This window comes from Myotis myotis, unplaced genomic scaffold (genome assembly GCF_014108235.1).
Source record: "Myotis myotis isolate mMyoMyo1 unplaced genomic scaffold, mMyoMyo1.p scaffold_m19_p_18, whole genome shotgun sequence".
Lineage (NCBI taxonomy): Eukaryota > Metazoa > Chordata > Mammalia > Chiroptera > Vespertilionidae > Myotis > Myotis myotis.
The window spans coordinates 30,887,492-30,910,476 of record NW_023416322.1 but is presented as its reverse complement, the minus strand read 5'-3'; the positions used below and the strand labels follow the sequence as shown (position 1 = coordinate 30,910,476).

The following is a 22,985-nucleotide window of genomic DNA, read 5'->3' as shown; positions in this document are numbered from 1 at the left end:
GCCCTCTCCACGCCAGGTGCCACGTGCGCCAGGTTGGGGGGGGGGGTGGTGCGGGTGAGTCACGAGGCTGTGGCGTGGCTGGCTTCTGCTCCGCTGTTTACCAGCTGGGAGGGAAAGCAGGAGGAGGTGCCAGGGAGCCTCCCCACTGCAGCCTGGCCCCTAGCCAGCTGGCCTGTTGGGTAACCAGGGGAGCCAGGCCCAGCTAATCAAACTCTGGCCAAGGCTGTGCAGGAGAGAAGTGGCAGCCAGAACCTGCTGAAGCCTCCCCCTGCAGCCCTCCCCCTGCAGCGAGCCCTTCCCGGGGCTGGCCCAGTGCGGGCCCACTCAGCTTGGGCTCCTCATCCCCCAACCAGTAAGTGTAGCACCTCTCCTCTCCCCTCCCATTGATCCTCTGCCTCCACACACTCCTCCAGGCCTGCCCCCACCCCAGCCCCAACAGCCCCAGGAGGACGTCAGGGAACTCCAGGGAAGGGCGGCCGTGAGGGTCAGGGGCTAAGCAGACAGAGGCCTCAAGGAACCCAGGACCCACTGGGATGTCTGATCGCATCCTGGAGAAAAGGCACAATCTACTCCCCCCCAACCCCCCAAATAAACCTACCTCTCTCTCCCTTTGCCTGTCTCTGTCAGGGAAAAAGCACATGCTTTTGAAGTCACAAAGACCCGGGTTCAAAATCACAGTCCAACCGACCACTTATTGACTTTGTACAAGTCCGTGAGTCATTAATCCCTTTGAGCATCACTTAGCTTATGTGCAAACCTGGAATAATTATGTTTACCTCCTGGTGGATATTGTAAGGATGGAAGAAAATCATGGGTTTACATAAAGTGCCTGGCAAAGGGCCCAGCACACAGTAGGCGATCAGTAAATTCCAGGCCCCTTCCCTTGCCTTCACCTATCCTATTTCTCCTCAAGGCTCCAAAATCTGTTCCTTGGGCCCCTCCCCTTGTCCCCTCCCAGTGCCAGGACGCTCTGCCAGCCACTCCTTTCCCCTGCCTGCTGGCGGGCCAGGTGCTCCCTCCCTCCACACACTCCTCCCCCCTCCCCTGGGCCTTGCTCCCTGCCCTCCTGGGCAGCCAGGGCAGCAAGGACGGCACCCAGGGAGTTGCCCCATGGACAGGGCCCCACAGAGACACCACCGAGCCTCCCAGGGTAAGAGGCCCTAGGCCCTGCAGGCAGGTGGAAGGGACTGCCAGGAGGTTCAGAGGAGAGGGTAGAGACAGGACTGGTCAAGAAATGAGGAGGGAAGGAGGAACAAGAGAAGCAGAAAGGAGAGATGGATTGTCAGGGGACCGCAGACAGGTGAGACAGGACAAGCCTTGATAGAACTGAAGGAGAAACGGGAGGAGGGGCTGGGGACATGAGAGGAGAATAGGAAAGGGGGGAAATGCATTGAGGGAAAAGAAAGGGAGAAGTGAGGAAGGAGACAGTGCGGTGGAGGGAGGAGAGAGGGGCTCAGGCAGGGAAGCTAGAGCCAGGGGAGGATTAGAGTATGGGCAGGCCCCACAAGAGGCTGCACCCCTGGGAGAAGTGGGGGCACTGCTATACTGCCTCCGCCGGCTGGAACCCCGCACAGCAGTGGCTGGGAAGCTGGCCACTTCCATTCTGTTCACTTGCCACTGGAGAAACCTGTCCTGCCTTTGAGGGTGACAGACAAGGGTGGGGGAGGAAGCAAGTTGCCCATGTCCACTAGCCTGGCACCTTCCTCCCACTGGGGCTTCGTTTCTGCAGAGAATGTGGGGTACTGAGCCCAGGGCAGCGGGGGACAGAGAGGCGGGCAGTCCTTGGCCCTACCAATGATCTAATCAGAGACCCTCTCAAAGCAGATCCCACGGCCACATGTTTGGTCAGCTGTGAGCTCGGAGGGGGAAGCCTGAGGGCCAGAGCTGCCAGCTCCAGGGCCATCTGGTGGAGGAAGGACGCCACTGCCACGCAGGGGACACCCCCACCCCAGGACTGCTCTCAGGCGCAAGGCTGGAGGCCAGAGAGCAGTGTGGGGTGCCACGTCAGGGAGTCAGGGAGGAAGCCGGGTGGGGCTAGGCAGGATCGGGCGGGTAGGCGGGAGGGGCCGGATGGAGCCACTCCCTCTTGGGGAGTCCAACCCCCTTAACCCCACCCCAGCAGAGGCCAGGCCTTCACATCCACTCACCCGCACTGGGCAGAGCGGAGGAAGCCTGCCAGGGGGACAGTGAGGGGCTGGGAGAGGCGTTGCCCAGGATTGGGCCACAGAAGGAACAGAACAGGAGAGCAGATTCAGGGGGTGGGGAAACTGGAGGGGACATGAGGCAGGGCTGCAGGGTTTTCTGGGACAACACACTGGCCTGTGCCCTCTGAGGAGCTGCTGTGTGGATGTAGAAAATGGACCAGGTCTGGCAGGGAAGCGCCTTCAGGGGCTCCCTGGGTAGGTGTTTAATACATGTTAACCACATGAATGAACAGCCCCCAGAGATGCTCTGGCTAAGGCTTTCCCCTCAGCAGCTGCCCCGCTCAGGCCTGCGCCTCCCTGCTCACCCGCATCCACCCACCTGTGCTCCCTGCTGCCCGCTCTCCACCCAGATACCACACAGCTGGTGGCAAGGGACTCCTTCCTGTGCGGGCTGGTGAATGCGAGCCAGGGCCTAGGAGGGCAGAGCAGGCTCCATGCTCGCCGCTCTCCCATCCTCTGCCTCCAAACACCCTCGCCACCCCACTTCAACCCCCACACGTCTGGGGTCCCCAGGTGCCTAAAGGAACAAACAAACAGCCAAGAGCTTGAACTCCCACAGAGGATTAACGGTGGCTGCAGAATAGGCTCTGTGTGCCTAACGGGCCAGGCCTCTGGAAGGCTCTGGGAATATCAGCGTGAACAGGGCAGACACAGTCCCTGCCTCCAGAGGGCTTACCATCCATCTACGGAAAGCCCTGGTTCAGGGATAATGACACAAGGCTATCAGCCAGGCGATGGGGTACCAGGAAGTCAGCTGCCAGGTGCTGAGTGTAAACACCTGGGCGTGGGAGGTGTAGCTTCCCCAGGGAAGAGGTGTAATGGGAAACGCCAGGGCTGAGGAAGTTGGCTCCACTGAGGGGTGTGAGGGAAGGCCATTCTGGGCAGAAGGGAGAGCTTGGGCCTCCCAGAGCTGGTGAGCCTGCCACTCCCGAGGACCTGGGAGAGGGCCAGGATGACTGCAGGGCAGAGAAGGGAGAGAGGAGGTGCAGAGGGTGGTCCCACCTTCCCCTCAGACACCAGGTTCCGCTGGGAAGCAATGGGATGGGGATGGAGACCAGTGAGGGGGGGTGTGGGGGTGAGGGACATCTTTAACTGTCAGCCCTGACCCCCTCTCTTCTCTTTACAGAGCTGCTGGCTGCAAAGAAGACCCACACCTGTGAGTAGAGGCTTGGGGTGAGCACTGGTGCTGGGGTGTGGAGAGATGGCACAGAATCCAGCAAGGGCTGTGGGAGGTTCTTGGGAGAGAAAGGCACGGTAGGTTACAGAGATGGAGGGGCCGTGCACAGGTGGCCCGGCCTGAAGAGAGGTGGAGCCTAGAAAAGCAGGGGAGATGGGGAGACAGACAGGGAGATGAGGAAAGGAGAGGGAGGGATGAAGAAACCTCAAGATCAGGGCAATGGAGGAGATAAGGGAGAAGCCCGAAGAGCCGAAGAGCGAGGGGGAACATTGCAAAGAAACAAGGAGTAAAAGGGCGCTGCAGGGCAAGGAGGGGAGGGATGCTGGACAGAGACACCGAGAGGGAAGGGGTGGGGGCAGGGAGGCAGGGTGGCCAACACCAGGCTTTGCGGCAGCTGAGCCAGGTTTGGTGTTCCTCTCTGTGGTTAACACATCCTGAGGTGTGAACAAGCCTGGGGCCAGGCTGTGCAGGGCTGGAGAGCAGGAAAGTGTTCATTGCTGCAGGGAACACATGGACAGGGACACTCTGGGTCCCAGGGCCCAGGAAGACTGAGGCTACAGCATGCAAGAAGGGGCTAGAGCTGAGGAAGGACTTCTCCAATGGATGTGAGGGAGTAAGCACATCAGATCTACCCTCCTGGTTTGTGGGAAGAGCTACTCCCCCAGAAAATGCACCCACTCCACCTCATTCCCAGAGCTTGTGTCATACCAGAGCCAGGCGTGCCCTTCACAGCCTGAGGGCGCTCTGGGGAAGGCCTCCATGAGCCAGGAGTCCCTCCCTTGATGGGGACAGCTCTGGGATAGGAGAGGCTGCCTCTCTGGCCCTGCCTTGAATGGCCTACCAGTTCCTCCTGAGAGCTCGCCACCACCCCTTCCGCTGATAACAGTGCCTAGGACCTTGCCGTTCCAGGCAGAGGCACGGCCGAGGGCAGCAGCGCCACTGTCTCCCTGAGCCGGGCAGACTGGGGCTGGGGGCCATCCAGGATGCTTCAACTTCCTGGGTGGGGGCTTGCTTTGCTCAGCACAATCCTGGTGGGGCCTCGCCTGCCCCTAGCCACAGGGCCCCACGGAAATGCTGAGCAGGGCCCGGGGAGGAAAACGGGTCAAGGAGTGACGTGCGAGCGAGGGGAAAGGAGCCGGGGACCATATGTGGGTGGGGGGTAGAGGGGGAGTTTCAGAGCAGCTAGAACTGGAAGTGGCTAAACTCCATTCCTACCCTTAACCCCTAACCACAGAAACCTCTGCCTGGGCCACCCCCCTGATGCCCTTCCCAACCCACTGGCCCTGTGCAACCGCACCCCCACCCCCACCCCATGAGTGTCCTCCCAAACCCAGGCGGCCAGCCCTTCGCCCAATTCACTGCCCAGCTCCTGGGGACTGAGGACGGCCAGCAGGGAGAGGGCTGTACCAGGCTGAGGAGCTACTGGGGTTCCGGTAAGAACGGAGACCTCCGGGGATCTGACCCAGAGAGCCAGGAAAGATACACCTACCTTCTCCAGGCAGAGAGGCCCTAATCGATGGGCTCCGAATTGAGACAACTCCAAGAAGGGAGGAACCCAGGAGGGAACCCCCCAGACTGAGGTACCCAGAGAGCAGATATGAGGCTGAGAGGGTCTCTAAAATGGATTGGCCCCTCAGAGGGACCCCTAGGCCAAGAAACTCTATAGAGAGACTCACCCACGAGGAGCCCTCTCCCAAGCTGAGGCACCCTTAAGGGCAGACTTGAACCAGAGAAACCCTGGTTCAGTGGGATCCAGGATCAAACTGCCTGAGTTTGAATCCTGACTTCACCGCTTGCTAGCTGTGTGATCTTGGGCAAGTTACTTAAACTCTCTGTGTCTCACTTTCAACTTTGAAGTGGGGATAACGGTACCTACCTCATAACGTATTTTGTGAGGATTAGATAACCCACATAAAACATTGAAAAAAACATTTCTGGCACATAGTATCAGTTTTGTTCCCAAGGAAATTTCTGACAGACTAACCCTTCCTACAGATAGTGGGCATTTGTCGGATGGTTATTACTGCTACTATTGTCATTTATTCCCTACCTCAGGGCATACATGGTGTCTGTAGGGAGGGCGTGAGCATGGTGGGTGGTGGGGGCAGCCTCCCAGACTGTGCCTCAGTGGGCACGGCTCTTAGCAGTCCACGGGGTCTCAGGTGGAACACGCCACCACCCCAGGCAGACATATCTGTGACTTACCTCTAGAAACATCCCTGTCCCTGGCGTCACCTGGCAAAGAGGGTCAGGCTTGGGAGTCCCCAGAGGGAGGGGGAGTCGGAAACTGGCCCCAGGCTCGTGTGAGCTCCATGCTGGCTCCCCAGCCAGAGCCACCCTGTCAGGTGGAAACAGCTTTTACCGTGTGTGGCTGTCGATTGTGGTTTTGGAATTTTCCAACGCCCCCTGCCACTGGCTGCCCCGCCCCTCACACCCTGCCCCAGGCCCAGATTGGCCACGTGGGGCGCCTGTTATCCTACCCGCTGCACCCTAGGGAGGGGTGGGGGTGGCGGAGTGGAGTTGGGGGGTTGTCACTGGGCCACCTGTGTGGTGCTGGCTTAAACCCCCCAGCCCAGAAGCATTGGGGGAGAGCTGGGTGCAGAGCTGCAGGCTGAGGCTCTGCTGAGAGGCCTCGCCCCCAACCCTGCTGCCAGCTGTGCCCCATCTCTGGACCACTCCGGGCTGAGAAGGACAGGGAGCCACGGTGGCAAAGCCCACAGCTCAGCCATGAGAAGTAAGTGAATGGGGCCGCCTGGGAGCGGGGAAGCCTGGATCCCGCATCATCCCCAGGCCTTCTGGAAAGCAGGGGTGTCTTGGGAACAGTGAGCAAAATTGAGCCCTCTCCCCTGGCAGGGTGTGTCTCGGTCAAGGCCAAGGTCTGTAGGCAGGTGGGTGGAGTAGCTGGGGAGTCTGAGAGCAGCGAGAGGAAAGGGCTCCCCTGCCCTGAGTGCTGGAAAGGATTCCAAGAGGTGCCCTGCCCCTCACTTTAGAAAGAGACTGAGCCCTGAGAGGCCGGGAGGCCGGGGGCTGCCCTCCAGACCACACAGTTGAAGTAGATGGAGGTTGGTGAGTAACCCGCACCCTGAACGCACTCACCGGCTCCCGCGGCAGGGTTGCCCTCTGTGCCTTCAGCCTGCCTGCGAATGTGGTGGGAAAGGGGCCAGAGGAGCTGCTGGGCCCTGGAGCAGCCGGACTTGAGAGGCGGGTGAGGTCAGTAGGCGGAAAGGGTCAGAACCCCAGCATCCAGGCCTCAGAGCCACCAGTCCAGGGGCGTGTGTGTGTGTGTGTGTGTGTGTGTGTCCCCAGGCCCAGTCTCCAGGGGGATCAGGCAGAGGAGATGGGAGCAGAAAGCTTTCAGATTCACCCCCTTTCTGGCCCGGGGTCACAGGCCAGCAGCTAGTGGGCAGATGTCTGGGGTCCCTGTGCCATCCAGCAGAGCAAGAGTGGGCGAATCTGCCAGTGCCCAGGTTCATGTAGGAGAAGCCAGAGAACTGCTCAGAGCAGTGGGTGCAGGAGAGAGAGGAAAGCCCGGGCCCCTATGGCCCGTACCTGGGGCAGCCCGGCCTCCACCTGGCGCCTTCCCACAGGACACAGGAGCAAGGCCATCTGGGGACCCAGAAAGGCCCATGGCTGAGAGTCTGATGACCAGGCTCTGCTGCCACCTGCCACCGACCAGCCATGCAGTCTTAGGCGAGTCCCTGGGTCCTGGTCTCCTCTGCAAAACAAGGGAGCCCAACTTAAAAAACAAAACCAATTCTGGAGAGGCTCTGAGGGCCCAGGACCAAGGAGAGAGCTCTGGGCCCAAGTTAGGCACCCCCAAGAGTAGCGAGGGACACTCAGCTTTCTGGGGTTGGGGGGACAGGCAGGAAAGAACTCCGCTCCCAAGCTTGGGATGGAGACTCCCGTCCGTGCAGGTGGATGAGCCTGGGTGGGCCAGGAGGGGTGAGAAGAGCCAAAAGCATCCGCAGGAAGAAGGGCCCCTTAGAGTGTCAGTTTCCCTTCTAGCGTCTTCCCATTCGCAGCAAAGGTTAGCCCAGCTGTCTTCCCAGAAATGGCCTCAAATCCGCTGCCCCAGGAACCAATGACTGGGCGTGCTGCGGCGCCTGGCATGCGGGCAGCAGTCCCTGGGACTGGGTGAGGGAGACACGGGGGCACCCCGATGTGGGACCCCCCACAGCTCCATCCAGGCTGGGAAGAAGGAGAGGGGTCTCTTCTGTTTGGGGCTCTGTGCCACTGGTCCTTCTCACTAGGACATCTCTGGGTATCTCACAGCCCCAACTTACCTGACTTCACCCCCAATGAGCCAGACACCACCATGCCCTCTGAGGAGAGCTGGGGCAAGTCGGAGCACTGGGGGCTTGGGATCGGGACTTACCCAAAGACCAGGGAGCAGAAACAGACTGAGACATAGAGATGCAGAGGCCCAACTCACAAGACAGAGACTAATGTGACACACGGGAGGGAGTGGCGGCCGTCCGGGTGGAGATATAATGGAGAAACCCCGGGAGAGCCAAAACACTGCGTGTGAAGGCCCAGACGGAACACAGAGAGGCCCGCAGACTCGGAGAGAGGAAGCGGGGAGCGTGGAGGGAGACACTGAGTACCCATGGCGTCGAGGAAGGTGGAGAGGAGGAGGCATGGGCTTCCGGAGCTTCTGGAAGGGTGGTACAGGCTCCCTGCTCCTAAGTAGAGAGGAAATGTCCATGAGCCAAAACGTCCCAGCCAGCCAGAGGGCGGGCAGTGCAGCCAGCCGTCACACTCCGGCAATGGCCAGGGTGGAGCCAAGAGGCACAGGCCCTGGCGAGAGGCCTGGATGGGGAGGTAAGAGGATGAGCGGGACAGGTGCCTGCCTGGCTTTGCTGTACCTGGTCTCTCTCAGGTCTGATCCGGCTGGTGAGGAGCCGTGGGCCAGATAGAAGCCCACTCCCCAGGGTGCCACCGGTCTCCCCCTGAGAGCCGGGCCATCGGAGACTTTACAAAGGGCCCCTCCTTCCTGGCATCACTCCTGCGCCTGCCCTTTTCCTCTCTTCCCATTCCTCACTGGGATCCCAAACACCCCTTACTCACCCCACCCCAGCCCGGGGCTCTGGAGGCTGGAGCGTCCAGCCTGTCTCATCACAGCGAGACCTGGGTATTGGTGTGGCCGTCCCTCCTGGGGGCTCCCTCCTCTGCCCTGCCTCTGTGCCCCTGACTCAAACGGGGAACAGGGACTTTCCCCTGCTAAAGAGCTCTCCGAAGAAGGCAGTCCCGGGGTCCTCTCCAGCCTCCACGGCTGGTCCACTCCTGCTGCTGCTGCAACACTGCCCCTTCCCCGCGAGACCTTGGGCTCAGAAAGGATGGAGCCGTCTATTTGCCTATTTGTGGGGAGGGATAGTCGCAGAGCAGGGCCTGGGGCCAGAGCCAGGGTCTTTCTGACCCCTTGAGCCTCCTGGAGCAGAAGGAAGAGACAGGCCTGGAGGCAGGGAAGGCGGCTGAGGGTGCCCTCTGGGCTCTCACTCCTCAGAGCTTCCTCCTGGTGATTCATCCCCTCCCCCATCCTCTAGTTGTTTTCACTCAATTCTTTTGTTTCCCCTCCTTTTGCCAGTCCCAGACTGCGGGGGTGGCGGGGGCACAAGGAGGGGGTTTCAGGTGGCTGGCTGGCTTTCATGGCTTTTCAAAACCCCAGACTCTCCCTCGCCCACCTGAGTTTTAGCTTCGCTACTTTCTCAGCCCTGGGATCTGGGTGCATCAGCAGAAAATTCTCGGCATGGGCTGGGAGGGGTGCTCACCAGGTAGCCTGACCCCCCGCCTAGCCCTCCCCTCCACCTCCCCTGCGGTGGTACCCACCACCGTGGTTTCCAGCTTTGCAGAAGCTGCGGGAACTGAGAGCTGAGGAAGGAGGGAGGGAGGCTGGCGACTGGCTGGGCACACTTGTGGTCTCCCTGGGCAAAGGGACTCAGAGTCTGGGCTGGGGGGAGAATGGGGCCTAAGCTAAGAAAAGAGACACGTTCATTCCCCTTTCCCATTCACTCACTCGAATCTGCAGAGAGGTCTGCAGAGATACGTGAAAGCCAGTCCACACCCAGTGGAGCTGTGTCCTGCCAGAGGAGTCCCAGTCGGGAGCTCTGCTGGGCTGGGCAAGCTGCCCACCTTCCCCTGGGTAAAGGCGGGAGGAAGAGCCGGGACAGAGGGCATATTGTCTCTCTGGATCTTTACATTACACATAAGTCCCGGCTATAGTTCCACGGGTGTCCTCCCTGAATTCGGTTGCTAGCCTGCCCCCTCACTTCACACTTCCCCCTGCAGCCAGTAAGGACCCCGTCCCCTATCCCATCCTCCTCAGTGCGTTTGGGCAGCTCATTCTTGTAGGGTCCAAAGCTAAATGGTTGAGGACACTGTTGTAACCTTAGGCAAGCCGTTTACTCTCTCCCCCGGACTCAGTTATTCCTCATCTGTGCAATGGGGACAGTAAAGTAGTGCCTACTTCGCAGAGTTGTGATCATTCAATGAAAAATGTCCACAAAACCTGGCAGAGAGATGGAATTCAGCCTACCATTGTTATTCCTCCTCAATCGACGTCCACTGGAGAAAGGGAGAAAGAGGAGACAGGGAAGGCCCAGCTCGAGAGTGACAGAGCCCTAGAGGAGATGAGGACCCCAGGTTCCGCTGTCTGCGTCCATTCTCCACCAGACCCCGGGGCGCAGTGGTTCTGGGGTTTGAGGGGAGAGATCCTCCAAGATGGAAGCCCCCACTTTGCACCTACCATTTCCTCTCTGTGGCATAGGGCACCTGGACAGGGCCCAGGGCTGGCTTCCTAGGGTGGCACAGAGCAGCTCTGGATGTATTCAAAGCGCGCTATCAATGAATCTCACAGCTGTGAGGAGGGTGAGATTAGAAGCTAGAGGGAGGGGAGCACAGACTACTTGCTCTCTACCGTATTTCCCCCTAGGACGCTCGCTGCTGATCCTTCACTGTGCAAAGCAATCCAGGAGAGATGCATTTTCTTTTCTCGGTGTCTCACCAGAATGACATTGTTAGAGGTCACACTGGGTGGTGGAGAAGATACCAGAATGAGCTGGGAGAGAGACCACCAACACCACACTCACCTGGCACAAAAGCAGGAAGAGGGAAGAAGTTCTCGCTGCTCAAAAGTGTAGGCTGAGCCCAGCCAGCTTGGGTGCCAACCAGGAGCTTGTTCAAATGCAGAATCGAGGCCCCTCTCAGACCTCCCGAGTCAGGACCTGCCTTTTAACCAGATCCCTGGGCGATCTCATTTGAGACAAGCAAAGGCTAGAGTCATCTAGTCACTGGGTGGCTTCAGGAGACCACATGCATAAGTGGCCATGTCTCTGTCCTTGGAATGAAAGGATGTCCTTGGATGGGCCCTGGGAGAGATCCCCCCAGAGCAGCATGCGGGCAGACGGGGCTCTGCAGGGGCTGTGCTGCAAGGCTGGCCTCAGGGTTCCCGACCTTTGCTTGGTTCTAGTTCCTGGCACCGTTGGGCTCTTAGATGGTAAGTTCCTGGCAGGCCAGGCTCCCAGGCAACAGTTTGAGTAATCCTGTGATTACTCAGCTCCCCCTCCCCAATCTGGGTTCCCAGCACCTGCTGCTTCAGGGCAGTGGCTCAGGGGTAGGTTCAGAAGGGGAGGTATCCGAGGTGTTTTTCAATTCCTGCTGCCCCCACTGCCACCTCTGCCCGTCCCCTTCTCATCCTCTCCCCTCCCCTCCTCCACAGTCACACTTATGCGCACCAGGACTTTAACGTTGAGGTTTTGGGTAGATGGCTTCGAAGGGGACCCAGGTGTCAGGGGAAGGAGGGAGGAGTAGGAAAAAGGGCCTGACAGGGCTGACAGAGCCAGGACGTGACTGGGTTTTTCTGTGTTTCTTTGGCCCTCTCTCCATCTCTGGGTCTAAGTCTCTATTAATCTGACCCTCTAGTTTGGACCCTCTGCCTCTGTGTCTGTCTCCCTGGGTACCGCTGTCTTGGACTACAGCTGGGGACATAGGGCAGTGGCTGGCCTCATGGCTGGGGTCTAAACTCAGACATCCCCCAAACCCGGTATTTGTGCTGGAGGCCTGTGGCTGGCCACAGAGCCCCAGGAGAAGGGTGAGGTCGTGGTGACACTGTTGTGAGGTTCCTAGAGCCGGGCCAGCAGCGGGTCAGGCGTGGGACAGGGAGATGTGTCTGGGTCACCCGTGTGGTCAGCGCACACACGCATGCGGATGTGGCTCTGGGAGAAGGGAACAGGCTGGGAGGCCTGTGGTCGACGGCGGGGCTGGAGCCTGAGTTCCCACTGTGGCTTGGCCTAATCTCCCTCCCGCTTACTTTTGTGGGCGACCCACGTTGGTTTCTCCCCTCTCTGGGCTCAGGTCCACCGAGGAGAGCGAGACCACAGTGTTGGGGGGAAGGTGTTGAGGCAAGGGCAGACTCCATGGGGCACAAGCATGTCTGGCGACCTCAGATGCCCACTGGCTTTCCTCGCCCTCAGCTCCACTCAGCGGTAACCGGCGTGGCACATGCTCCCCATGGTGATATCATTTAACTGTACCACCTACAACCACCCCAGGGACAGGCAATGTTATTTTCATCCTGATTTTACCAACGAGGAACCTGAGGCCCAGAGAACCTAAGTGACTTGACGTGCAGGTGCCCCCACATTTTCTGCCCCTTTTCCAAGCACCCGAACCCCTCTTGTTCCCTCTTCCCTCCATGCTTTCCAATCTTCTCTTAACGCACTGGAAGGAACCTGCACTGCCCACTTTCCCCCGGTCCTGGGTGACCACAGCTTTCTGTGTGTGTGATGCACAGGCAAGTAGGGCTGGGGCTGGGGATCGAGTCCTAGCGGAGGGTTTCAGACCCCTGGTGCCCTGCCTCTTTGAGGAGGCAGCTTAGTCTGACTCACCTCAAGGATGATGGACACAATACTACAGGGAGTGGCGGGCAAGTCATGGTCACCCTCCCACCTCACCTCAGCAGACCCTACACGTGATCAGGGCCTAGGTGTGGGCCCGAAGGGAACTCAGAGGGAGGCAGCAGGTCAGCAATGGCAGAGAATAGACCTCTATGCCCTTGGGAGGGACAAAAACACCGGCAGTAGCAGGAATCCCAACTCTGCCAGCTCCCTTCAAAGATGGGCTGGAGGAAGGCCAGCTGCTGGGCCCTGGAACTCAGTAGAGAGCTGTGGGCATTGACAGCATCAGTCAAAGGAGGGGGCAGGCACAGCTTATAGTGAGTTCAGTGAACAAACACTAACACACAAACATGTACGTGTGCCCCCTGGCTCACGCAGACATGCATTGGCTTACAAATCACATGTACCTTTCATGTGTACACACACACACACACACACACGCAAACATGCCCACTGATATGTGCACCCCAAACGCCGTGTACACAGAGCAGCTTAATGGAAAGCTCAGGGGAATTGGAGTGTAGACCCAGCTGTGGGTCAAACTAGCCGTGTGAGCCTGGGCCAACGGCCTTCCTCATCTGGTCTCTTTCTTCGCTTTCTTCGTCGGCAAAGGAAAGAAAAGGTTGAGCGAGATGGTCTCAAGCCCCAGGCAGCGTTACACCCCTGATCTGTGTGCATGCAGTTGGACACGGAGGCCTTCGTGTGCACATAAGCATATTCACAGAGCCACCCGCTCTCTGCTCTGGGGCCAGGGCCCTGGGAGCCCTGCCTGATGCTCTCCCTGGCTCCCAGGCGTCCAGCAGAACTGGCTTGCTAGCCCCACTCTCCTGTGCTCCATCTTGCTCTTCTCCCTCCCCTCTCCGGGCCCCCCTCTGTGGACCCTGTCCCTCCCTGAGCCTTCTCTGCCCGGCTGAAGATGGCTGGCATCTCTACCTGGCCCAGGTGCCCCCTGGCTTGGTGAGCCACATCTTCCCGCCAGGCCCCACACTCTGCCCGGGGGAGCCCAGTGGGGGAGGGTGGCCCAGAGGAAGCCCCCTGGGCGGGAAGCAGGTGTTGTGAAGTAGCGAGGACTCCTAGGTCCCCAGGCGGGCGGGAGGGAGGCAACGGGGCCTTTTAAACTTGAAGCGCTGAGCAGGTGGCCTCCTCGCAGCTGCTGTCTCTGCCCCGCTAGAGCTGGAACAGCTCCTGGCCGTCCCACAAAACAAAACAAAAAAATACAAAAACCGGCCCCCACAGCCCCTGGGCTGGCAGCACTTCGCACATTACTCCTTCCAGTTTGCAGGAGGGAAAGAGGCTGAGCTGAGCCGGGCGGGGCGGGGTGGGAAGCACCGTGGCCCTGTATCCACAGGCCAGGCACACGGGGTAGGGCCCAGAGAAGGCCCCAGGCCCACCTCCTGCTCTTTCTTTTCCAGCACAAATCGAAGTGATTCCTTGCAAAATCTGTGGGGACAAGTCATCTGGGATCCATTACGGGGTTATTACCTGTGAGGGGTGCAAGGTGAGTGCACACGTGCACATGGTGTCCGAGAGATGAGGAGGGGGTGGTCGGTGGCCATGGACCCCAGGGATGGGCTCCTGAGGCGGCCGGGGCGGTGCCTGACCTGGAGGGCCCTGCACGCAGGGGCCTTGTCTTAAGCTGGGGAAGCGATTGCGGGACGAATCGCAATCACACCAAGAAATGGAGAGGAAACTGACCTCAGGACCTGGGAAAGCTGGGGTCAGAGCTCGTGGGCTGGAGGCGCTGGGGGCTGAGCTGGCCTGGCCACGACCAGCAGCCCGGTCTCCACCTGCCTCCCCAGGGTTTCTTCCGCCGGAGCCAGCACTGTGGCGTGGCCTACGCCTGCACCCGCCAGCAGAACTGCCCCATCGACCGCACCAGCCGGAACCGATGCCAGCACTGCCGCCTGCAGAAATGCCTGGCCCTGGGCATGTCCCGAGACGGTGAGGCCCCGTGGGCAGACCCCCCAGCTTTCCCTGCAGCCTTGAGGGACCTCCTGGCCTCTGCACATGCCCTTCCCAGGGTCCCCTCTCCATCCCTCCCGATAGGCCCTGTCTCCTCTGCTGCCCACTGTGGGGTGAGCAGGCCACCCTCATCGGAGCTCTTCCCAGCCCCCAACTTCAGGCTCGGCTAGAACAACCCTCCTTTCCCTGTGGCCCCCAGCTCCTCCTTTTCTTCTCCTCGGGATGGATCCTCCTCCCTCCACTCACCTCTTTCCCTCCTGCCCCATCGCTCTAGCCCTGGCCCCTCTCTCTTCCCAGCCCCTCACCCCTGTCCTGAACTCTGTGTCAGGAATGGTGGCCTCAGGGTAACCCAGAGGCCGGGAGGGTGTGGGCTTGCTGTTCCTGGGGCCTTTCTCCACCTTCCTTGCCTACCCCCTCCTCACACCCCCACCCCCACCCCACCACAGAGGGAACCCAGGCTGGGGGGGCATGAGCTGAGGGGGAGCCAGAAGGAGCCTGTCAGCACTTTTCAGCGCCCAAAATAACAAAGTGAAAGGAAGCAGGCAGGGGTGCGAGGGGCAGGCGGGGCGAGGGGCTGTGCCCCCACACCTGGGAGGGGGGGGGGGCGAAAAGGCAGGAAAGAGAGAGCAGAAGAGGATGTTCAGACACCAGCCGCGGAGCCTGGGTTGGGCTGTGGTGAGTATCTAGGTCACCAGGGAGCCTGCAGCCTGACCACAGGGAGACCTGTGTTCTCAGCCTCCTCTTCCTCCGACCCTCCTCGAAAGGCGAGGTGACCCCGATACAGCCTGAGGCCCCCTCCTCGGCCACCCCCAGTCCGGCTTCGAAAGGCCAGGATTCTCAGTCCAGAGTCATGGCCTAGACTCGGCCACATTTAGAAGCTGGGTTCACGCCGGGAGAGTTTACTCAGATGAAATGCCTGGGCCCCCGAAGCCGACAAGAGAGAGAGGTGGGAGGGTCCTGAGCAGAGTCCCCCAAAAGGAGGCGCTCGGGCAAGACCCCAGAAGCTCTGCTTGGAGTCGGCTATTCAGGGAGCAGCAAGTTAACCCCCCATCATCAAAACGCTGTGGGCTCTGCCCAGTGCCTGTCCTCCTGCCTCAAAAGCTCCCGGCCCCCACCTCTTGCAGCTGTCAAGTTTGGCCGCATGTCCAAGAAGCAAAGGGACAGCCTCCACGCTGAGGTGCAGAAACAGCTACAGCAGCAGCAGCAGCAGCAGCAGCGGGAGCAGCGGGAGCCACGGGAGCCACGGGAGCAGGTGGCCAGAACCCCTCCTGCGGGGGGCCAGGGGGCAGCCGCCCTCTCCTGCACCCTGGGGCTCCCCGATGGGCAGCTGCCCCTGGGCTCCTCGCCTGACCTGCCCGAGGCCTCCGCCTGCCCCCCTGGCCTCCTGAGAGTCCCAGGCACCAGGCCTACCTACTCCCACAGCTTGGCCAAGGCCGGGCTCAACGGGGCCTCGTACCACCTCGAATACAGCCCAGAGCGGGGCAAGGCTGAGGGCAGAGAGAGCTTCTACAGCCCGGGCGGCCCGCTGACCCCTGACAGATACGGACTTCATGTGGAGGATCCCAGGCATCCTGGGCGGGGGGACCCAGGACAAGGCCCGGACAGCTACCGCAGCCCCAGTTTCCGCAGCACCCCCGAGGCGCCCTATGCCTCCCTGACGGAGATCGGTGAGCAGCTGAGGAGGCGGAGGGGGTGGGCAGGATGAGGGGGGGCATTCTGAGAAAGAGGTCCTAGTCGGCCCCCCATGTAAACCAAATGCGAGCCCCAGAGAGCTGAGGGGTCCTGGACAAGGGGTGGAGGGGTCAGCAGAGCAGGGATGCGCCAGGCAGAGGGGTGCCCTCGTATGTGTGGCGAGGCGCCAGCTGAGACGGAGCCCGTGTGCCTTCTCCTCTGGCCCCAGAGCACTTGGTGCAGAACGTGTCCAAGTCCTACCGAGAGACGTGTCAGCTGCGGCTGGAGGACCTGCTACGGCAGCGCGCCAACCTCTTCTCCCGGGAGGAGGTGGCTGGCTACCAGCGGAAGGTGAGGCCGGGGCACCTGCCCGGAGCGGGACACCCCACCACTGGGGAGTCCAGAGGTGGCCACCTGCACACCATGTGGGCTGGGGCCGAGCGGCGCATCCCAGATAGACACATGTGCACCCACGTTGGGGTGGGGGTGTCTACCTCCCAGCAGATGGACCCCAGCTTTCCCCGAGCCTCTGCCTGGTAACACTTGGCTGGGTCTCCACGCCCCCACCTTGGCGCACTGTCCCTCCTCTGTCAACCACAACACCAGGCAGAGCCCTGATGGCCACTCGTTGAGCACCCTCCCCGGCCAGGCTCTGTGCGAAATACTCTCTGACATCCACTGTCCCTGACCCTCTGACAACCAACCCGTGAGGTGGGGATGTGTTTCTATTTGTAACAGACCTGGAAACTGAGTGCGGAGTGATTAACAGACTCACTCCAGGCCCCAGGGCGTGGAGCCAAAGGCAAATCCAGGTCCGCTGGGCTCCAGAGCGAATGTTCCCTCCTCTGTCCCGCTGGGACGGTACCGCCAGCTCTAAACACACTCGTCCGGCCCTGGCCTGTTGCCTCTCTAGACCATTAAGGCCTTTGGGTGTGTCTTTTTGGGAGGGGGTCAGTAGGTGCTTTTCACTTCAACAAAGATGCAGACTCTTTGAGGGCAGAGCTGTGTCTTAGACTTTCTTATTCTCCCACAAGAGCTCAGTCCGTGCCAGCCGCTGGTGGGTGCTCAGGAAGTGGGACCCAACCCCCGGGGAATGGACCCCGAGTGTGCATCTGTGCTGAGAATAGGCTAACGCGGCCGCGCGGAGAGAATGTGGGAGTTCATAAACTATCCCCGGCCGCTTGGCTTGTCTGTGCGGGCTCCCAGGGGCATGGGGCGGTCCCCGGGTCATAAGGGGCTACAGTGGGACCCTCCTCCCTCCCTGCAGTCCATGTGGGAGATGTGGGAGCGCTGCGCCCACCGCCTCACCGAAGCCATTCAGTACGTGGTGGAGTTCGCCAAGAGGCTCTCGGGCTTTATGGAGCTCTGCCAGAACGACCAGATTGTGCTCCTCAAAGCAGGTGCCCAGGGAGGGTGGGCAGGCCTGGGGGTAAGGGGGGGTGGGGCTGGGCGTGCAACGGGGCAGGGCTGAGTGGAGGGAGGAGGTCAAGGAACCAGGATGCCCAGCGGGACAGAGACGCAGGCCTGGCTTTGTGTGACGCTGCACCTGCCTTTTCCTCCCCGCCCCAGGAGCCATGGAAGTGGTGCTGGTGAGGATGTGCCGGGCCTACAATGCCAGCAACCACACCGTCTTTTTTGAGGGCAAATACGGTGGTGTGGAGCTGTTCCGAGCCTTGGGTGAGAAGCAGGGGAACGAGAGAGAGGAGTCGGGTGGGTCTAAAGCTTCAAGCCCCAGGGCAGATTGCCCCCTCTGCGCCAAACCCCAACAGGGTGTCCCTGGGCACTGAGGCCTCACGCAGCGGGCCCACTCTTCCGCTTCCTCTCCATCAGGCTGCAGTGAGCTCATCAGCTCCATCTTCGACTTCTCCCGCTCCCTGAGTGCCCTGCGCCTTTCTGAGGACGAGATTGCCCTCTACACAGCCCTGGTCCTCATCAATGCCAGTGAGTGTCGCTGGGCCAGGGTAAGGGACATTCAGTGGGCTGGGGTGTGCCAGATATTGAAGAGTCTAGACCTTCGGATGTGGTTAAGTCTGGGAAATTGCTTTAAAGAGCATATAAGCCTGGCCAGTGTGGCTCAGTGGTTGAGCATCAACCTATGAGCCAGGAGGTCACGGTTTGATTCCTCGTAAGGGCACATGCCCGGGTTCCAGGCTCAATCCCTGGTAGGGGGCGTGCAAGAAGCAGCCAATTGATGATTCTCTCTCATCATTGATGTTCTATCTCTCTCTCCCTCTCCCTTCCTACCTCTGAAATCAATTAAAAAATATTTAAAGAGCATATGCACCCATTAAAGCCCAATATTGCTATAAAATAAAATGAGTTAAAATGAAGATTCAGAGGAGCCCGAGAGAGGGAAAGGCGCAGCACAGGTGCGGTTGGAGAAGTGGGCGATGAGAGGATGAGGGGAAGCGAGCCAGTTCCCTGGGAGAAACGAGTCTGGCTGTGCATCCAAGTCAGTCATGCCACTGTGACCACACGTCGGAATCACCTGGGGAGCTGTAAGCAGGATTGTCACCTGGGCCCGTCTCCCAGAGATTCCAAGGTTTATTAATCTGGGTGCAGCCAGAGCATCAGAATTGTTAACAGCCTCCCCAGGTAGGTGATCATAATGTGCCACCAACCTTGAGAGTCTCTGCTCTGTGTGGACTCACTTGAAGCCTGTACGCCATCATGGCAGGACTCCGGACAGCACTCCACTAGGCGGGCGAGGCCTGGGCTGGGCCTGGCCAGCAGAATGCTAATCAGTATTCGGAGAACCTGGGGAAGAGTGTCCAGCAACTAACCTGCGTTTACAGACCAAAACGATCAGTTTCTGGCTCTGCCACTGAGTAGAGACCTAAAAATACTCCTTAAACTGGAAATAACGACTTAAAAGGTGACATCTGGCTATTTTATGAAGCCAGGGCAAATGGTGGTTTGTCTGCTGACGTTAGCTGCAGACTGCGGCAGAGGCCCTGATGCTGGCCTAGGTGACCTCATGAAGGCCATCTCCTATCTGAGGTCACCCTTGGCTAGTGGACAAGGGCTCTCTTCCAATCTCTTGGGGGTTTTTTTCCATAGCAGAAGCCTAGTGCCTAGGATTGGATGGGTTAAGAGAAATACCAGGGTACCAGGGAGAAGACAGCTTGGAAGTTCTTATCTTTTTAATCTCTCTCCCCAGTTTTCCTTGTAGGCAGCCAAGCCCAAGGCCCTAGAGCTAACAATTATCAAATCAACACACACACACACACACACACACACACACACACACACTCAGCTGAAAGACCTCATCCAGAACAGATGTCCAAAATAGTACACCCTAGGCCTAGTCGGTTTGGCTCAGTAGATAGGTCATTGGCCCACAGATTGAAGGGTCCTGGGTTCAGTTCCGGTCAAGGGCACATACCTGGGTTGCAGGCTCGATCCCTGGCCCGGGTCAGGGTGTGTGCTAGAGGCAACCAATCGATGGATCTTTCTCACATCAATGTTTCTTTCTCTCTGTCTCTACCCCCTCCCTTCCACTTTCTAACAACAACAACAAAAAATAACCAGCCAACCAAACAAAAAATAGTACACCCTTTTGGTGGAAGCTATTGTCCATGTGTTTTCTTGTTCTCACTGTGGCCCCTTCCCCTCCTTCAGGCCGGCCGGGGCTCCAAGAGAAAAGGAAAGTAGAACAGCTTCAGTCCAATCTGGAGCTGGCCTTTCACCATCATCTCTGCAAGACTCATCGCCAAGGCATCCTGGCAGAGGTAGGAGCAGTCCCTGGGGCAGACAAGGCCGGCCCAGCGCCAGAGCTGTGACATCAGGGCTTGTGGGGCCCGGGCTCCGAGGGTACAGAGAAGCATCTGCCACAATGCATTAGAGAGCTTGCAACAGCACGGGAACTGAGGGATCCGGCAATCACTTCTATGTGCGTAAAGATGGAAAGTTAGAGAGCCCGGGATTGGGAGGGACCTCCAGGGAGCAATTCAGTTTAATATAGCCAACACTTACCCAGCACCCGCTCGTACAAGGCACTGTGGAATGGAAATATACAGGGATGTGTCCTTGTCCCTGCCGCGAGTTTTCAATCTGCTACGAAGAAGAGACTCCTGCACGAATAGCTCTAATATAGCGTAGAATGTGATATAGTAATAACGCAATTAACACAGTTCTGTCTGTGGCAGATGTGATCGCTCATCCTCAGCGCAGCTCATTCAATAGGGCAGGTACTAATATCTTCCTGGACGATTCAGGAGGCTTAAGTGACTTAGCCAATTTTACACGATAGGTAGGTGATACACGAAAGATTTAATCCCAGTGGTCTTTCCACCATATCCCTTGCCTGGATACATTACTTTGATAAGAGCTTTGGGGGAAATGTTTGGAGAACATAGAACAGGATTAAAAATAATTTGGGGGTAAAAGGAGTGAATCATAAATGCTTCCTAGAGGAGCGTTTAAAGTAGGCCATGAAATAGGTAAGATTTTTAACAGACATTCACGGGATGGGGCAGGCATTTCAAGTTTAGAGAACATCTGAGTAAAGCTAAGGAGACGGAATAATGCCTACATGGAGAATATAGTTCATGGTGCATTTGCACTAAAGGGTAAGATCAGGATAGATTGATGGAGGCAGGGAAGTAGCGGAAGACGCGCTTGAAAATTAGGTCAGGGAGCAAATCAGAGAGCACTTTAAATGACATAGTAAAGAGTAAAGGCTTTATTTCTAGGCAGTGGCGAGCCCCAAGGGCTAAAAGAATGATATCATCAGAGCTATTATTTAGGCAATTTAATTTGGAACCAGTGTAAAGGAACCACTTATGTAAGTGTTCAAGCAACGGGCCCTTGCTATGTGCCAGGCACGGTGCCCGGTGCTGAGGATACAGCAATGACTTAAACAACTGTCTGTCTCTGCCCTAAAGAACTTCCAGTCCAGTAGACTAGATTAGGAGGAGAGACGGAGGCTGGAACCTGGGAGAACAGCTGTGAAGCACATCTGCTTAGATCCACCTTCAGAATATATCACCTCCCCACTGTCACCACACACATGGCACCCACCCCCCAGCTATCAGTTTTCACTTGGATTGTTAGAGAGGCCTCCTAACGGGACCCCTGTCCCACCCTTGCCTGCCCTGTGTCAGCCAAACAGCACTGTTCTCAGCCCTCCAATAGCTGCCCTCCATGCTGAGAGTCAAATCCAGTGTCTGTGTCAGGGTCTACCGGCCTCATGACATGACCCCTGACTGCTTCTCTCACCTCTTCTCCTTCCGCTGCCCCCTCAACTACCCTTTCCAGCAACACTGGCCTCCTTGCTATTCCTTGAACACACCACACACAGTGGTATCTCTGAGCTTTCGTACTTGCGGTTCCAGCTGCTGGAATGTTCTTCCTCGAGTTTTCTAAATGGCCTGCTCCATGCCTTCATTCTGGAAAGGTTTTCCCAGACCACATTGTACCAAAAGCCCCTTACCCTGCTTTATTGTTCTTTAAAGAAATTCTCGGACATGTTATATATTTGTTTAGTTTCTGGATCCTTGACTAGAATATACATTTAGTAAAGGTAGATATCTTATCCACTGATGTATTATCCCCACAGCCCATCCCAGTGTCTACCTGAGTAAGTGCTCAACACCTACTTGTTGAATGAATGAATGAATGAATGAAACTACTGCAAAAGCCAAAGAAACTCAAAGTAAAGCAGACAAATGAAAAGACAATGAATTCAAGAGATGCCAAAGGGTCCCATGCTGCCTGCTTTTCCCTGGCTGCCCCTTTCCCAGGAAACTAAGCTGGGCAGAAGGGGTGGGGGTGGCTGTGAGAGGTATTTTTAAGCCTTGCTTGCTTATAGAGGAAACTGCAGAAGATAAATGGCTTTCTCAGCCTTTTCCCAATGAGGTCTCCCTCCCTCTGTCACCTCATGGGTCTCTGGGTCTTTTTCATTCCCCCCTCCCCAACTGAGTCCTGGCAGTGTTGAGGAGAGAGAGAGAGAGAGAGAGAGAGAGAGAGAGAGAGAGAGAGAGAGAGAAAGAGACTGACTCTACCCAAGGAGCTTAAACCTAGGGTAGGAAGGCAGACAAATTGGATCGTTTTTCTAAAATGGGATTTAAGTGCTACACAGAGGAAAGACCTTTAATCTGGCAGAGGGATGGGGGCACTAGTTAGAGAAATGTTCCCAGAGGTGGTGACACTTGAAACTAAGAATTAGCCAAACAAAGAGCTGGAAAGGCATTCCAGGTGAGGGGAACAGTATCAACAAAAGCAAAGAGTCATGTGACCGTACAGAAATCAGAGACTCACAGAGTTTCACTATTATAAGAGCATAAAGTATCAATTAAAGGCTTTGACAAGCTTCCTTTTTAGGGGTAGCAGGAACATGATTGGGGGTTTCACCCAGAAAACATACACCTGGCCCACATCAGCGTTCCCTTGCCTCTGCTTCCTGACAATACCTACCCCTACCCATGGGGTCTGGCTGTCCCAACAAGTGCCAAGTGCACAGAGAGAGAGGCAGAGGGTTACCCTTGGCGAGGAAAGATGAGAGGACTCCATTGCTCTGGGGAGAGCGCTGAAGTACTGACCCTCCTTCCCCATTAACTCATCTCCAGCTGCCACCCAAGGGGAAGCTTCGGAGCCTGTGCAGCCAGCATGTGGAAAAGCTGCAAACCTTCCAGCATCTGCACCCCATCGTGGTCCAAGCTGCTTTCCCCCCACTCTACAAGGAGCTCTTCAGCACTGAAATCGAGGCCCCCGAGGGGCTGTCCGAGTGACCTGGAGGAAGGACTCCTTTCCTGTCTAGAACCTGCTGGACCACCTCCCTGGACACCGCCCCCCCCCCCCCCCGCCTTTTCCTTTCCCGTGACCCTGGAGGGTGGCCCTACCTGTTCTTTGGGACTGAGCAAGTGCTGAGACTGGCTTTCTACCCACAGGCCCGCCTGGCCAGTGGGCCGAGACCCAGAGGGCGGGGCGAGGGGAACAAGGTCTCCAGCCTCAGCTTTGCTTGATCCTCTCTCCCATGCCCCTTACCCCAGCTTCTGGAGCGAGGGGGTGGCGAATATTAGGACCTCTAGGAGGACCAAGGTGTCCTCGGGACAACAGGGGGGATCCAGGACAGCCTGG

The 22,985-nt window shown here is 58.1% G+C and overlaps 1 protein-coding gene across 2 annotated transcripts; it reads left to right on the top strand.

Moving 5' to 3' along the window:
* Window positions 1–1,066: 1,066 nt before the first annotated feature.
* On the top strand, window positions 1,067–22,765 carry RORC (RAR related orphan receptor C). Of its 2 annotated transcripts, none has more exons than XM_036344203.1 (11): window positions 1,067–1,150; window positions 3,331–3,377; window positions 13,685–13,770; window positions 14,072–14,213; window positions 15,359–15,901; window positions 16,135–16,256; window positions 17,173–17,305; window positions 17,475–17,582; window positions 17,736–17,846; window positions 19,527–19,636; window positions 22,475–22,764. In XM_036344203.1, exons 4-11 carry the CDS (start codon window positions 14,201–14,203, stop codon window positions 22,634–22,636), a joined length of 1,302 nt encoding a protein of 433 aa, XP_036200096.1. In that variant the 5' UTR covers window positions 1,067–1,150; window positions 3,331–3,377; window positions 13,685–13,770; window positions 14,072–14,200; the 3' UTR covers window positions 22,637–22,764. The 2 variants fall into 2 exon arrangements, with proteins under 2 accessions (XP_036200096.1, XP_036200095.1); XM_036344202.1 differs by lacking the exon at window positions 1,067–1,150 and adding an exon at window positions 2,163–2,399 and having other exon boundaries at window positions 3,331–3,360; window positions 22,475–22,765.
* Window positions 22,766–22,985: the final 220 nt, after the last annotated feature.

Coding starts and splice junctions, on each gene's coding strand:
- RORC (XM_036344202.1), top strand. CDS start 2,357: ATGGACCAGGTCTGGCAGGGAAGCGCCTTCAGGGGCTCCCTGG. Junction 3,361..13,684: donor TGCAAAGAAGACCCACACCT/GTGAGTAGAGGC, acceptor TTTCTTTTCCAG/CACAAATCGAAGTGATTCCT. Junction 17,583..17,735: donor GGAGCTGTTCCGAGCCTTGG/GTGAGAAGCAGG, acceptor CCTCTCCATCAG/GCTGCAGTGAGCTCATCAGC.